The sequence below is a fragment of the Phycodurus eques genome, chromosome 20 (assembly GCF_024500275.1).
Source record: "Phycodurus eques isolate BA_2022a chromosome 20, UOR_Pequ_1.1, whole genome shotgun sequence".
In the NCBI taxonomy this organism is placed as follows: Eukaryota; Metazoa; Chordata; class Actinopteri; order Syngnathiformes; family Syngnathidae; genus Phycodurus; species Phycodurus eques.
The window spans coordinates 5,432,268-5,448,922 of NC_084544.1; the positions used below are offsets into that span (position 1 = coordinate 5,432,268).

General features: G+C 39.7%; 1 protein-coding gene across 1 annotated transcript in view; it reads right to left on the reverse strand.

The window, feature by feature from the left end:
* csmd2 (CUB and Sushi multiple domains 2) overlaps nucleotides 1–16,655 on the reverse strand; it is a 148,813-nt gene that overhangs the window by 88,677 nt on the left and 43,481 nt on the right. The window contains exons 4-5 of the mRNA XM_061664441.1: nucleotides 12,901–13,095; nucleotides 7,734–7,941 (exon numbers count right to left, since the gene is read on the reverse strand). Coding sequence (XP_061520425.1) covers nucleotides 7,734–7,941; nucleotides 12,901–13,095 — 403 coding nt within the window. The remainder of the gene's footprint in view (nucleotides 1–7,733; nucleotides 7,942–12,900; nucleotides 13,096–16,655) is intronic.

A 16,655-nucleotide genomic window follows, 5' to 3' on the forward strand; every position in this document is an offset into this window, starting at 1 on the left:
CCGTGTATAGCCCACAAGTGTGTTGTTAAAATGTCAATAATTAATAGACTCTTACTTGAATAACCATGTTGTACACTTTTGCACTCTGGGACTAACTAGCAAGATGGTGAAAAAAAAAAAAAAAAAAACATTTGCTAAACCATTTTTCAGTTACCTTTCCGTCAGCCAAATCCTCAACCGATGTCATCAGATTTTGACAGTATGTCGATGCAGGGTAATGAGATGTTGCTGCACAAACACTAATTGACCTTGCTGGAATCTTAACACAGGATAGACATTCATTTGCTCCCTCATTTTAATCATGTTTTTAACTCTGTCCTGCTGTTTCAGTTACCCTATTGCCTCTTATTAGAAGTGAGGGAAACAATTTAAAAGTTGCAGTAGAGCTGACAAACAACGTTATCTTTGATTGGATCCTACCATTACAATGTTTATTTTGGCGATGACAACTACTGCACAAATGGCTGTAGAGATTCGGTAAGAATTGTAGACAGCGAGAGAGCTGAAATGGAAAGAAATGTGGATAATTTCTACATTACTATAACTAGTCTTGTGTTTTCATGAGAACGTAGTAGAACTTTGTGCATATAATAATGTAATCGGTAGAGAACTGGCACTTCTGAGTGTCGAAGTCTAAAGATTATGAACTAACCCTAACCACCTTTACATTATGGTTGAATATACAGTTCGAAATCCTGCCCCTCTTTGCTGCAGTGGAAATTGCAACAAGCTGGGAAATAGAAGACATAAGCAAGAGAAAGTCCAAAGTAAAAGACTGTGTCAGCAGATTGTATGCAAAAAGGAAGGATGACACAGATGAACTAAAGGTATTAGCTTTGGTGCAGCAAAAGCCATCCTTCCCACTCACTTGCCATGGCTTCGACATCAAGGGAGGAAAAAAAAAAAAAAAAAAAAAAGAAAGAATAATCCCAAAGTAGTTTTTTCTTCCTCACTCTGTTGCTGCTAGTTATAGCACATAGAGGTTGATTACAAAAAAAAAAAAAAAAAAAAAACACTTTGCCCTATGTATAAAACAAAAATACCTGTTTCACTTAAAATTGAAAGGATCAATAGCTGTATAAAGGGATTACTTTACTGTCTTTCTAATAACACTGTGTAATTTTTACAACTTTGTGCAATTCAGTGTAGAACATGTTTTTGTGTTTCCATTAAAAAGGGTCCCAAAATATAATATATCATTATATTGATCCTGTAGATATGACCGACCTCCCCCCACTACTAGTACAAAAAAAAAAAAAAAAAGATAATAACAGTTCACATGTGCAACTCAACAGTTACATGCTTGGACATGTCCTTCTCTGTCCTCTGCTGGCTGTCACCCTTGGGCTTCCCACCTTTATTGATGGAAAAAGTTTTTATTGGAGGCACATTGCCGTGCAGCGCTGGTAATTGCTGGTCATGGCGCGTTCACCCGAGTTCATAGAGGTTCCTCTGTAAATATATTCAGGTTGCCCTGAATGTCATTTCAAATAAAAAAAGTGATGAGTGGGAAGAGTTCACACACAATTCTCACATGATACCCAACTAACATCCAGTCCTGTTGATCTGAAGAATATTCAGATTGAAAAAAAATAAAAACAAAAGCAGCAAAGGACATCTTTTGGTAATATTTAATAAATCATAACAGGCGAGTGCTTGTGTAGGAGGATCCACTCAGTGTGAGTCATCTAGACCCAAAAGGTACATGACTCATTTTCTGTCCACTCAAGAGTGTGTCATTAATAAATTTGAAGCAAAACTAGTTTGAGATCGATAAGATGGTTATAGTTTAACTGAGCACAAACTATATTTTCCATGAACAGCAGACCTCTCTACTAATATCCCAATGCATATTAATTTAACTCAAGAACGTGATTGGAGTTGGCATGAAGGTAGTACGTCTGACGCTCTTGGCTGCTGTTGTCAAGTTAAATTACTTACCAAGATGGTTATTTTTGCTAAAGAAGTGACTTTGCATGCACTGTACATGGCTTTGTGCTCATAGTACATGTTTTTGTGATGTGTTTCGATTGTCCTGTGAAAAGTGGAGGATAACAATATTGGGGCGATTTGTTGTGGCTGAGCAGTGACCTGGATCAGACAATGACATCTTGTTCTCTCGTGGGTGGGAAGTGGCAAGATGATGTTTCGTTGTTACTGCAGCATGGACACAAATCCATGTTTATTTGAACACATCTTTGTCTGCTCTGAAAGACCGATGGGATATTTTCATTGTGCTGTTTTTCATTTTTGCCACACACAAAAAATACGATCGACAGAACGTATAACAATGGAAGGTAGGTTCAGCTTGTCTGCTTCTCAATTGAGTCCTTTTAACTATTGTATTCCTGCACTCATCATCTGTGAGAGACAGTTACTGTATTCTTCACTTCAGTGTATTTGTTCCTCAACCTTCTCCTACCTTTTGTTCCATATATGTCAAAAAGCAGTACAAAACAGTTTTTTGGAGCTCAAGTTAGCTCTCGGTGATGAGCTCATGTACAGTAAGTGGATTATGTGTCACAGCTACTGTAAATGACCACTAATTTAAACATCGTTTTAAAATTAAAGTGAACATTAAGAGGTATGTGACAAAATCACGACGCACGTACGGTGATAGGAGCACAAGAAAACAACTGGCCTTCAAGCACTTGTGCTTTTAAATTGTATTTATATTGTAATTGTAGGATTTCAGGAATCTGGCAGTGAAGATGGCCTTACGACTGCTTAACTTTGCATTTCATTTACAACTACATTCTTGAGATTATGTTGAGTTTGTGCACACAAATCCAAAGAAAATCCCAAAAGCAATCGTTTCCCAGGCATCAGTGTGTATACTTTAAATATATTTGTGTGTACAGCTCATAAGCTCATAGTGCATCGAAGGGACTGTTGAAAGTGACAGATTGGATTCCAGCGGTGCCGTGTAAACACAACTAAAAAGACACCCAGTCAGGGTGCAGCGATGTGGTCCATTGCCTTTAACCTCTGTGTGTTCTGTCGCTCTCGCTGGAATAAGGTGCGTGGTACCACATGGCTAGACATGCTTACACAGACACACTGCTTTCCAGGCTGCCCGCCTCCGGGGAGCTAGTTTGCCCGTTAGACTAAACATTGCAGACTAAATTGCCGCTCCTGCTGTTTCTCCTTAACAAAACACAGATGATCAACAGTTAATTAGTGATAGATGCTAATCAGGAGTTCCGTGCCTGCCCATCCGTTGTGGCCTACATAAGGCCTCGCCTTGAGAAACAAGCACTACAGACTTCAAAGTTGATGGAATACTAACCTTGATCTCTATCCACCACTTCACTACTGTACATCACCTTGCAGTTTTAGAATGAGCAATGAGACAGAGGGAGGATGGATTAATGCTTTGGAGGTCTAAGATGAGCCGATCTGCAACAAGGCACAAGGTTTTGGAGATAACATTGTTGACTGATGACACATTGCAGATTGAGTCTTCAAGCAAGAGCTGCTGTTAATAAATCTTTAATCAGACAAGTGGGCTTGGAGGGGCATTGGTTGGCAGACTGGCGACAACAGCTATTGATCCATTGCGCGGACCCATACTGAACTATAGAACTATAACACAGCAAAGGCCTGTTACTTTTTTGAAGAAGAATGATTTTATTCACGATGAATATCAATGCAGTTGATTCGTTTGAGCTCAACTGTATAGAAACATGAGTTGTATGGGATTACTTTGATGGTTATTATATCAAAGTCGGCAGCGAATCAAACATTTGACTTTCAAACACCTCTGCAAGGGCCAAAGTCATCTATTCAGTTTGTAAGAGTCTGTCGAGGTAGGCGATGAAAAAGATAATTGTATGATAACACGGAAGAGAAAGGGATTCAGATGCAGTGAGATGAGATCCGTGATAGTTCGTGTATATATAACCCGGCACAATCTGGAGGTTGTTTGACGCGATGATCCTTGACATCCCCCGCATTATCTGTCACATCAGCTTTCTTCATATCATGCATGCAAAATTGAAAGTAGTATAGTTGAAAGGGCAGAGCTAGGGAAACTGAAATTATCTGATGGCTTGTTCTTTGAAGTACTTCACAAATCAATGTGAGAAAGATTTGACAGCAAATGTTTACAAATATTACTGGAAGAACATTAGATCACATCCATGATGGCTGACCAGATAGAAAATGGGATAGAAAATGGCTCCTACATAGCATTCATGCTAGTCTCTGTAGTATTTCATAACAAGCATATATATCGCTATTGGGATTAAGCATGAAAAATGAACTAGTGAAACAAAATTTTAAAAGAAAACAGCATGAGAGTAAAAATATTTAAAATATATAAGACGACGACTGCAGTCAGCAAAACCTTACCAAATGCAATGAATACAACTCACTATTTGTTTGTTTTTTGCCCTCGGATGATTCGTTTGCTTTTATGATGAGAGAACCACTTAGACTAAAGGCCTATAGAATATGTAATTAAAGTGTATAGACCTTCATTAGACAATCAGACAAAACGATCCGCTCAAATGTTTTATGACTCGCGCATGCTGGAGAGAGCGCGGTAGCAGCAGTAATGCCACAGTCGAGCCCAAAGAGACGTGACCGGACTCGTGATGCTGCAGTGAATTACCAGCAAAGCTCTGAAGCAAAGTGCTTCCGATACTGCCAGTCGGCGTTATGAGAAACAGGTCACAGCATAACAAACATTAACCCGAAGAGTACGCACCCAATTCACTACCACACAGAAGAAGCCTCCATTTAAACACATCTGCGGAAAGTATCCGCTGCCTGCTACGCCAACACTCAGTCGTCTTATGCTGAAAATAACTGCCTTTGTGCCCTTTTTTTTTTTTTTTTTTTTTTTTACGCAGGGAATACTAACAAGGAGAGTGAGGGACTATTACAGTAGCTTTGCACCATGGACACTACAAGAATATGAGGCAGGAAAGTAGTATTAATTTTGGGCAAGAATGTTTGCTGAATTTTAATGTAAAAGCTTGAAAGTGAATACACAACTCATGAGAGCAGAGCCGTAGTAAAACGTAAGACCCATGAGCCTCGAAAAAATATGTGCAGTGCAAAAACTAAAACTGAGACACATTACTGCCACAAAAACGTATTGATGAATAAAAACAATTGACTGAGAGAGAGCTAGAGAGAGAGAGAGATAGGGTGAGTGAGAGAGAGAGAGAGAGAGAGAGAGAGAGAGAGAGAGAGAGAGAGAGAGAGGAAATAATACAAGAGAAGTAAAAAGCCTGTTTTGGAGACTGATCTGTCACAAGGAAAATTGTCAGCAAAACAAGTTAAATTATGAACACACTTACCGTAAATGTCCATCCCTCAATTTTATATACCACCTTTACTCATTGGATGGATGGATGGATGGATGAATATTCTGCAATATCTCAAATGTAAATGTTCAAGCAGACTGTACTGACGGGCTGTAACTAATTTCTTGTTCTATTGTTGTTTTGAGTAGCAGCAGGAGATTTAAAGACATCAAACGCTGTCGTCTCTCAGATCAACGCTGTGCTGTGTTCACTGTTTGATCACGTTTGACACACAGTTTAATTAACTTCCTGCGCAAGGCACCTTTGCACCATGTAGTGATTTTCTCTTCTGCATTTAAACCTCATGTTTGAGGATTTTCTATCCAGACGTTAGGCATACATGCTTTCTTATGTTTGGCATCATCAGTGGATATCTCACTAGTATGTTGTGTTTCTCGGCCACATTGTCATGTAAGAAGTGTAGTTCTAACGTCCGACTCAAGCGCATTCTTATCGCTGTTTATGGGACTAAGACTATGACGGGACTTAGATTTAACATCTCAAGCGCTGCTGGGAGATGAGAGCGCATGAGAGGGACTTTCAGAACCAAAGAAAAATAATCAAATATTTATGAGTTACACTTAGTGGCAAATGGTCGAATTGCTGGGTGTTGGGTGTTTACATTACCATCACACGCCCTGTGATGGGGAGGGAAAATCAATGTGGATGCAAACAATGAAAATGTTAAGATACGTGTTTCTTTAGGCACGTAGCAGACACCAAGACCTATTAGGGTAATTCCTAGCGGAGAATTTCTTTTTTCGCTAGACCATTGCATTGAGACATTTAATCAGCATGCACATCTCTGCTCTGGAAGGCAGCTCTCAAGGTTGTACTTTCTATCCTGCCTTCTCAGAATCCTAACTCTGCTGGGCTGTCAATCAACGTATGGGTTTGTGCGCTATAAACAACAATGTAAGAGGACACGTTACGATTCTCACCTAATTACAGTCATGATCTTGATGGTAATTGTCTGTGATAGAGGGTTTTCCTGCCACAGGTTAGCATTGCGCCGTATAGGTTGGAGACAAAAATAACTTATATGATGTCGGTCACTATAAAAAGGGGAACTTAGGACCCCAATGCATTTCCCAGGAGCTTGCTCTTTTATATACCATATTTAGCAAGTGACAACAATACATACAGTATAATACAGGATCGGGTAGAGTTCCTTGTAGTCTTAAGAAGGCTGTGGTGGTCAGGAGGAAAAAAAATAATCCTCGGGAAACCTGTACCAGAGTACTTTTTTTGCATTAGAAACACACGGGGAACTCAAATTACCAGGTTAAATAGGTAAGTTCCTAAAAAGTTTCCTGCAGTAAAAAAGGGACTAACATGAGGCCACTATCACTGCCAGATATTAGTGATTAACAAATATAGGAGTAAATGTTCCACTGGCACGCCTATTGAATGGAACAAAAGAGACAAGGAGATACGTATGCTTTGTGCCCTGTGTTACAATTTCCTTAATTTTCTCCCACTCGTTTCCATTTAAGACATTGAAGATGTACTACTACAACAACCGTCACAGAGATTCTGTCGAGATTTTTGTGCCCCGCCCCGCAGCAACAACAGAGAGCAAATCAAAGTCTTGGACAAGAGGGAAATGACATTGTAGGATGTGCAAAAGAAGCGCTTCTTTTGCACATCCACTTCTGGGACTCTGCGAAGTGCTCAACTCTCAGTCAAACAGTCAGTCTGATCCAAAGTGACTTTAATATCGAGCAGCTCTCCTTTGTTGGACAGTCGACGCACTTATATCCAGGAAGTGCTTATGCTGAATGACTTAATGTGTTTACTGGGTGGATATCATTCTTCCTTTTGTTTCCAAATAATGCTCTTAGTTCAAAGTATTCCCTTGTTTAAAAGAATAGGTGATCCCTTATATAATCCTTGACGCATACCTGCTCTTATTATAACACACATTGCGCATGGTTTGATGGTCGCGTCCGTGTATACATCTCCGGCATACGTTTGTGTGTCGAGCTGACTAATTACTTCCTGTGCTGAGAGAGTTGTCATCACAAGTGGAAGCTGCCACAGATGGCAAGAGGACTACGCTGACATCATGATGTCCTACGTCTTCATCGTTAGACTTGAGCATGTGAATTATCATAGACTGACTAATTGAAAGGATACCAGAGTGTGTGTGTGTGTGTGACTGAGACTTAAACCACTGTCACATGCAACACACCAATGGGAGAAAGCTGTGAATGCCATATAGAAGGATTCATATATAATTTTCATTGATATCACCCCATATGAATGATATCTCAATGATTATTCGCAAGATGGCTCCAATGATTATTCGCAAGATGGCTCCATTCCACTCAGTCTACAGAATTTCACCCCTGCCCACTTAAAAATCACACAGCGTCCTATATCCCAAGTTCTACACACAAAATGCTGACTACTCACCACTGCGACGAGCCCTCTGTACCGCTGACCTCCAGCAGGTCGTAGTCATCCTCCACAAGAAAGTCAGAGAACACCAGGGCAATGGTGTCTCCCGGCTCGGCCAGGACAGTCCATGTGCAGTCAGCATTATTGTTGTACTCAGCAGGGTAATTGGGAGTGGTGATCACGCCGCTCTGGCCGCGAAGTGTCCCGCCACACCCGTCGTCTGCTGCAGGGAAATAAATAAAATACAATAAACTTTCATTGGCATACACACATAACGGACTGTTTCAAAGTAAAAAAAACATTGACGTAAGATGGTTGCATCTATCCATCCATCCATTTTCTGAGCCGCTTCTCCTCACTAAGATCACGGGTGTGCTGGAGCCTATCCCAGCTGTCATCGGACAACAGGAGGCAGGGTACACCCTGAACTGGTTGCCAGCCAATCGCAGGGCACATACAAACAAACAACCATTCGCACTCACAGTCACACCTATAGGCAATTTAGAGTCTCCAATTAATGCATGTTTTTGGGATGTGGGAGGAAACCGGAGTGCCCGGAGAAAACCCACGCAGGCATGGGGAGCACATGCAAACTCCACACTGGCGGGGCCGGGGATTGAACCCAGGTCCTCAGAACTGTGAGGCTGACGCTCTAACCAGTCGTCCACCGTTCCGCCATGGCTGCATTTAACAGAATTCAATTATGCAAGTATGGACCATTTTTGGACCATTGGACCATTGTATCATTTGTAACCTACATATTTGGGCTATATTTTGGTTGCACACACTGAACAAATAAAACAGTGACCTGTAAAGATTGTTTCTGTGCACGGTATATGACTTTGGATGCTACGAACGACAGTCATGTTCTTCAGGCACAGTCACGATTATTTTTACTTGGGACACATAAATTACAGGTACTTAAATTTCAATATAGTTTCTGAGGGGAAAAATCTGCCAAATATGACTTTTTTAAATTTTATTTTTGGGGCAAACAAATCATCTCTCTATTGACCAGTCAGCATTTGAGCAGTATTGTAAACATTCCCACATGGCACCATGCGGAATTACAGAGCCAAGTTTCAGTTTGCGGTTTAAAAGACAAATATTTTACAATGATGAATAACTTTTGACAGTCATGCAGAGCAAATAATATTTTCAGGATGTAAGTGACAAAGGTTGAATAAAGAGAACCATCAAGAAATTTGGGCAATCGCATGGCATATGGATAACAGCAGGGTGTGTATTGAGTGCTTTGAATTTATTTTCTTCCAAATCTAGTCTTTAAAGTCTCGATATTCAGCTTATGATTATATCATCTCGCTTCATTCTTGTTCACTCACTCCATTCCGTGCTGTTTTAGTTATTCAAAGCAGGTTTCAAGAATCAGCAAGAGTCCACACTCAACAGTCAACACTGTGTTTTTGTTGCCTCGTTTCCCAGTTTGGTGCTTGCTCACGTGGGGTTCAATTGGTTTTCTTGTGTGAGGGCCGTGTATCTGGACCAGCTTCATATGTAAAGTGCCTTTAGGTAATTGTGCCTTTGTTCTATTTTTCCGTATCAAAAAAATTGACCTGGCACAACTGTACCCTGAATGACTACATTATGCTTTGATTACAGTATATGGTTTAGCAAACTCAATATTTTAATTAATACTGTTATACTCCAGGAATCCGCTGCAAAAATATTGGCATGATCTGTGTTTTTAGATTTAGTTTTGTATCACAGTTAGGTCTTTTTTTTTTCTGTGTTCCTTGTTCATGTCTTGTCTCGTTAGGTTTTCGTTTCCACCTGGTATCGTCAGCAGTGTTCGTTGTTCGTTCAATCACCTCCTTCCAGCCGCTCGTCTTCTCCAGGTGTGCCTAACTGACTAGCTACTGGTCTAACTAACTACTTTAGTTCCCTGGTCAGTTTGTTTTTGTTGCTGTCATAAGTCACATAGCTTTTGTTGTCATGTGTTCCCGATAGTCTTCGGTCTTGAGTGTTTTGTGTCTTTGTTTAATGATTTTGGGAATTTTATTCAGTGTTTTGAGCTTTCACTGTAGTACATTCTGTTTGCCCTTTTTTGTAAGAAATCTTTTGAGTACATCCTGCACTCCGTTCCTCCAACTTTTGCCACCAACTCTACCATGCAAACCCACTTATTTAACACATGTGTAATCCAGTATATGAATTTTACAAATGACATTATTTAATTTTCATTTTAAGAATTTTTTTGTGTGTAAAATTTGTAAAATGAATCAAAATGGATTCATAGTATACTGGAACAAAGCTCTTCAAATACTTCTGGAGCTAATCTATGTATGGGCCATGATGAGTTTATGTTTTATGACTATGACTTTGTCAGTGTGTGACTTTTTTAAGAGCTTAAAAAGAGAAAACACTTCTCAAGTCAGCAATTGTATGAAAAATACAGTCTATCTGATTATTAAGTAGCTTGAGTTTTTTTTTAAAATGTGTTCCCTGCTCGGATATGATACTATTGGAACACAAAGGTGCACAGCCTCAATAGCATCAATGATCTATGTTAGGTCAGAGAAGATTAAAATTATTTTAAAATGTGCAAGTGGGGGTAGATTGCATGATGCAACACGATTCCACTCGGGGAGACATAATTACATCCTGATTAATTCATATTTATGTTAATCAAAGCAGGTCTTGTCACTGAGTTTTGAGACCAGTGGATAATAGAGAATGCATTAAATATTACTCCCCGCCTAGCTACTGATGTGTTCATCACGTCTCGCAACATATAGAGTGAAAATAATGATACACTGTGTGCATATTACATGTGCAAGATGTGAAGGTAACAATTGTGCATTTGTCTCAGTCTGGTATGGGACTCATCAATGGGTGGCCAGCTAGAGCTGTCTGTCATCCATCCTACTTGTCACAACGGCAGCCCCCCTGAGGGAGGGCAAGAGTGTGTACAGACAAGCGGAAACCTGTGAGGTGTGAACTTAAATAGGAGGGAAACCAAGACAGAAGGGCGCCGAGAAGCAGAAGACAGGTGACGGAGAGAGAAGTGAAGGCTTGGGGGTTGAAGAAAGGCAGATATGGCGGGAGGGGTGATGAGTGATCGTTGCAGTGGGAGTGACAGTAGATGAGGGAGAGCATTGAAATTCAACGCAAGCTACTTTCTCCACACTTGAAGGGCACTATCTGGCTCCAAACTTCACCTCTGTATTGTTTGCTCCGTTCTGCATCTGCCTCTCGCGAATGCAAACTGTGGAAAACTAACAGAGACACTGTGGGCCTCATGATACCCAGGAAATCATTTCAACTGGGCATAAATATTCTTATTTTCTATTGTAGAGGCCAGAATGGTTCCTATGGTTGCATATTTTCAAGCACTCAATAAAGATTGCATGCTTTTTGATGAAGGGGGAAAAAGCTACTTCAGTTACATAGAGTGTATGGATATGGAGGCAAAGGAAATGTCTGCTTTTGTTAAATACAAGCCACAAAATTAGGAACACATCTTCCCTGAGAAAAGCTATATCAAAAATTCTGTCTGTACAAAGACAAGAAAGGACTGATTTCAAAACTGTGGTTGATGTTTTGCCGTGCATGGTGAATAGCTGCACTACCGAATATCTTTCTTTAAAACTATTTACAAAAAAAAAAAAAAATGGGTACAAATGGTAAATGGGATTTCCCTTGTTTAGTATTTTTCAACCTTTGAGGTTTTCAAAGTGCTTTAAGACTGTATCCTCATTCATATCCTGATGACACAACATCAGCAACTGGGTGTTTACGATATTGTTCAAGGACTTCGACATGGTCACAGGGGCTCAGAATTGAACCAACAACCTTCAGGTTGGGAGACAAACACTCTACCAGCAGAGTGATGCCTCTCAGGAGATACAATACAATAAATATTGTCACTAAAAACTGTTAAACTAGAAATTGGTGTTCTGAGAGGATTCTGCAAATTTCTCCATAGTTAAATCAAGAACATTTGGTCAAATGTCCATCCCAAACTTCAGCAATCATAAGGTTCTGAGAAATATTTTGGAATTGTTATGTGTTTAACTTAGCAAATCTATGAACACGGCAATCAAAACTTTTAACTATTTTAACACGTCTTTCATGTAGGATCTCATAGAACTCAGCAGCCATATGTAATGAGGTGTCCAGTGAGTGTACGTGACAAATGGACACAAAATAAAAGCTATAAAACACAGAATTAGTCATTAAATGCCAAGAATGGCTTACCCTCAATTATAGGTCAATTGTCCGAATCGGGCAAGAAGCATTTGGCAGCTGCTACAAACAGCAGATTGTGAATTCTGCACCAACACAAATGGGCAGCCATTGCATGTAACTGGAGTGTCATTAAAAATTCTCTTATGCGTTGTGAAGACTCCCGCAGGCGTACATGTTGAATTTCATGTGCTACTGGGAAACTCAAATTAATCACCAGGGAAATTGCCAGCCTCAACAACTTGTATGTAATTTTGGTTGAGTAGCTGACAGAATTGCATCCTTGAGTGCCTGAGGAGTCTGGGGTGAGCATTGTTGAGGAAAATGAAATCGCAGATTTGGGTTCTAAAACGGCAAGTTGGTGGTGAATAATAAACAGAACCATTTAGAAATAAAAATGAATTCATTTTGATGAATGTCTATTAAAATTGCATGCATCCTAATTTTGCATTGTCCAGGCATGTGTCTGCATGTTCTGGCGTGTGTACGTGCCCAGCCATGTGTGCTCTCGTGTGGACTTCCTGACTCCTGGCCTGGATGCAGATGGCTCACTGTCTCTGCTCCCCGCTCGGCAGGCGCGCCGACATAAGCCGCATATTCAGGTGCAGCAAATGTGCAAGCTGAATGCGCATACTGTACATGCAAATGTGGATGCATACAGAGTGACCGCCTTTTAAAACGATGACTGATAGCAGCATAATCACCCGCAGTGAACTATTTCACAAAAAAAACAAAACTGTCAACTTGGCTCAGGCAGTCCAAACTGGCAGGTGTAGCTGCAGGGGCACTGCCTGACTTTGAGTAGGGGCAACGTGGATGTGTGCCTGACTGGGAGCGAACATATGAGGTCCTGTCATGCTAAATAAGATATCAGTATGAGCACAGTGCGGAAACTAAGCAGAATAGAATGACAATCAGTATAGTGTACACCTCTCACCGTTTATCATAATTATCATACTATTTCTGGGCTACCTACCTCTGCAGTAGGGCAGGGGGAAATCCCATGCAGCAGTGCCCGCTGAAGTGGCAAGACAAGACAACGTTGTGTGACCCTCCAGCACATAACCCGGGTTGCAGCTGTACCGGATTTTGTCTCCGATGTTGAACGTGGTCCCTTGCTGCTGACCGTTGAGGAGCAGCCCGGGATTACCACAGTTGTAGCTGGGCAAAGCTGGAAGAAAAATAGGAGCCATTTTTAGTTAACAGATTTTAACGATGTTTTATGTAAAGAATATCATATACATAATTTAAAAAAGTAAAACATAATTAAATCAAACAAATTGCAGTGCTACACATTACCATAACTCAGTCATTCATTCGTGCAAAATTGACTCTCTTTCAATCGTTCTCACATGTGAGTTATTTCATAGTAGACCTTGTTTCTTTTAATGCAAATTGTGGTAATAAGGAAATTTATGGTTCAGCCAAACTGTACTTCCTGGATCTCTCTTGGCTTCAGCTGTTATATTATAGTAAAAAACAAAAAAATATATTTCAGCTTTCTAAGCACCATTCAGTGGCTATATAATAGCAAAGTGGATGTGCCTACAGTAAACAGGCTATTTTAGTAGGAAGATGGTGTCTTAGCTTGCTGAGTCTTGAACAATAGGTCTTTGGAGTGTGTGGATAAATCACTGTGCACATAAGCGCGTATTGTGACTTTCCGCTTTAAAGTCCTGCGCAGTTCCACACAAAGCGAGCGAGCTGGCCAGAGCATGTGCTGGACTTTGGATGCAACTCAGTGTCTCTGCAGGGACTCAGTAGTGGACAGAATGGCTTTCATGCAGCTACACAGTTTATTGGCATCTCTCCATCATCATATTATTTTCACTTCCATTTCAATGCATTTGAATACTTTTGTACAATTATGCTTAAATTCCTTTATTTTGCTATCCTCAATGGGTCTGTCTATGATTGGTTTCTGAGAAGCATTTTGGTGATTCTTGACATGCTTGCTTTCACATTATTTATTCCCATTTACCACAGAGAAAAGCTTTCAAAGTGACGATTATGGGGAGCTAATTCCAAATTTGCCTCATTTTATTTGTGTGTTGAGCATTTGTCCTCCAGCAGTATCAAAACTGCATCTCACTGGGATTATGCAGTGTAAGTAAGACACTTGCAAATACTAATTGTCTAATTCACGATTATGAAATGAAATATGCAAACTGATTAGTCTAAAAAAGTTAGAATGGTCAATGTCAGTGCAGTTCATTAATAAGGCTAGCTAAAATCTGAGCTATATTTTAATATGAAATATATTTAAAAATACATACAAATAAATACTATAAATGGTGTATTTGATATGAACTCACTGAATTGATTTGATATGAATTATCTATACACAGCAGTTCTATTTGCATACCCCACATTTCTTTTCTTGCCAACATGTATCCAGTTTGGTTCTTGTGTGATGTAATGCAAGCAATGTATATATATATATATATATATATATATATATATATATATATATATATATATATATATATATATAAAGAATACAGAGTAAATATGTGAGTCAAAATTAATAGAGTACATTCCCATTGACATTAAAATAGGAATATTAAAATCAATCAGAGACAGAGCAAATGCTAGCAAAAAATAATATAAGCATTCGAGTTGCCCTGAAGAAGAAATAAGCCAGTTACTAAGCAACCAACAACAGATGGGTAGAATTAGGAAACGACAGCTGTGGGGAACCCTAAAACAACATTTTTGACATCTGCAACAACCTCCAAAGGGCCATGAACATGAACAAAAGTACAGCTGCTACACTGGAAGATGTGAACCACTCATTTGCAAGAAGAACAGGAAGGCTTAGGCTGGAAACAAGCCCCCAAAAATTCTGGGACAAAGTCTTATGGACTGATGAGACAAAGATGAACTGATATCAAAGTGAGAAAATGGAAAAATAAAAAGTTGTTGGGAAGGATTACACAGAAAACAAAATAGGCCTTGTGGAGTGGCCCAATCGGTGTGCTGACTTAAACCTGATTGATAACGATGGTAAGACCTTAAGAGAGTTATTCACATCAGATATTCCAAGACTACTGCTGAATTTAAACAGTTTTGTAAAAAGTAATGCTCCAAAATTCCTGCGGAGCATTGTGTCCGTTAGATCTGCAATTACAAAAAACATTTGGTTAAGGTTTTTGCTCCCCAAAACAGGCTCATCTAGTTATTAAGAAAACATAATGACCAAACAAGTTCTTATTATCACAGCCTCCCAACCATGATAACAAGATTATTATTTACACAAGGACGCTGTACGGTAAGCATATGAACTACGTGGCATGATGTAGTGCAACATATCATGCAGCTTTAACCATATTTATTAGTTTTATGAATAATTGCTGAACCAATAAGACTAACTTAAAGCAAGTAAGAAAAAAACCAAACAAAAAAAACAGAAACACTAAGAAGAAAAAGTGACAATTTACATAATGAGCCCACCTTATTCATCATTAATCATTTTCCTGCACACGATCTTATGTTACAAACCATACGAGCAGCTCAACTTTGACTAAATTTATCCAAAAGGTCTAGCTCCATGAAGTTTTAGATTCTAACCCTCAAGAAACCCCAACCCCCCCAAGTACTTTCCCCCTTGGGGAAGTGCGTTGTCATGACAGCTCAATAATTCACCAGGATGGGAGACAGTGACACGTCTCGTCCTCGGGGTCAAGACGCTTTACACGCTTCTTCTTGCTGAGACGGCAAAGGATGCTCCTCGCCCATCAACGCATCCCTGTCATTAGAGCACGGAGCGGCCATGCAAAGGTGATCAAGTGCCCACAAACCTGTAACACACACCTGTGCACACGCATGCACACTTATCCACGCACACACAGAGGAACCTTGCCATCCATCACAGCCTCTGCACTTCTTTATCCCTTTTCCTTCCCATTTTCCTCTTATTTCTGGTGACTTGGACAGCATGAAACCGATCTCACAGGAGGACCTCTGGACTTTAGAGTGATGGTCTATTCCTGAATGTCTTTGAAAGGTTTCCCTCACTAAGCAATATTGATATTGGAATCGGAACATCCAAATATATATCAATTCCCGTCCCTAAATACAGTATACCAGCATTAAAATGTAAGGTGCTGTATGTAATACCCTAACCCTCCAAATGTAACCTTGCATAACTAATGCCAATCTAATCAGCCAAAGCCATTAAAGCTAATTTTCTTATGCAAATAAGTTTGTGTGGACCACAAAGTTGCATCAAAAATCGCTATTCTGTTAAACTAAATACCAGTGGTGGGTGGGCTCTATAAATAAATGCTGTGACTTTCTTTCCTCTCCTATAACAATGCGTTCTGAATGACATTGCGAGATTGATCGCAACACAGGTGCATTAACTCAATAGGCAGATTTTGCCTTGACAAGCAGTAATTCAATCAATTCCTCCTGTTTCTCCACATGAGGTGGACAAAGGCTGGTGATTCGCATTATTTGAGCAACGCAGAAATTAACTGGCACCGTAGCGCTTGAAATCCTAACCATAGCGAACAATACATATTTAAAAATAAATCCTACAATGAACTATAGTTGATATCATATACATTTAAATGTGTTGTTTTATTCTTGTTTTTAGAGTCTCTTCTATTTCAGTATTTGATGACAGTATTTGTAAGGTGTCTTTAAATACTCTGTAAAACCACTGTATAAAAATGAATGTAACATTGTATTATATATACAGGCTTATAAGTAAATGTCAATGGATGA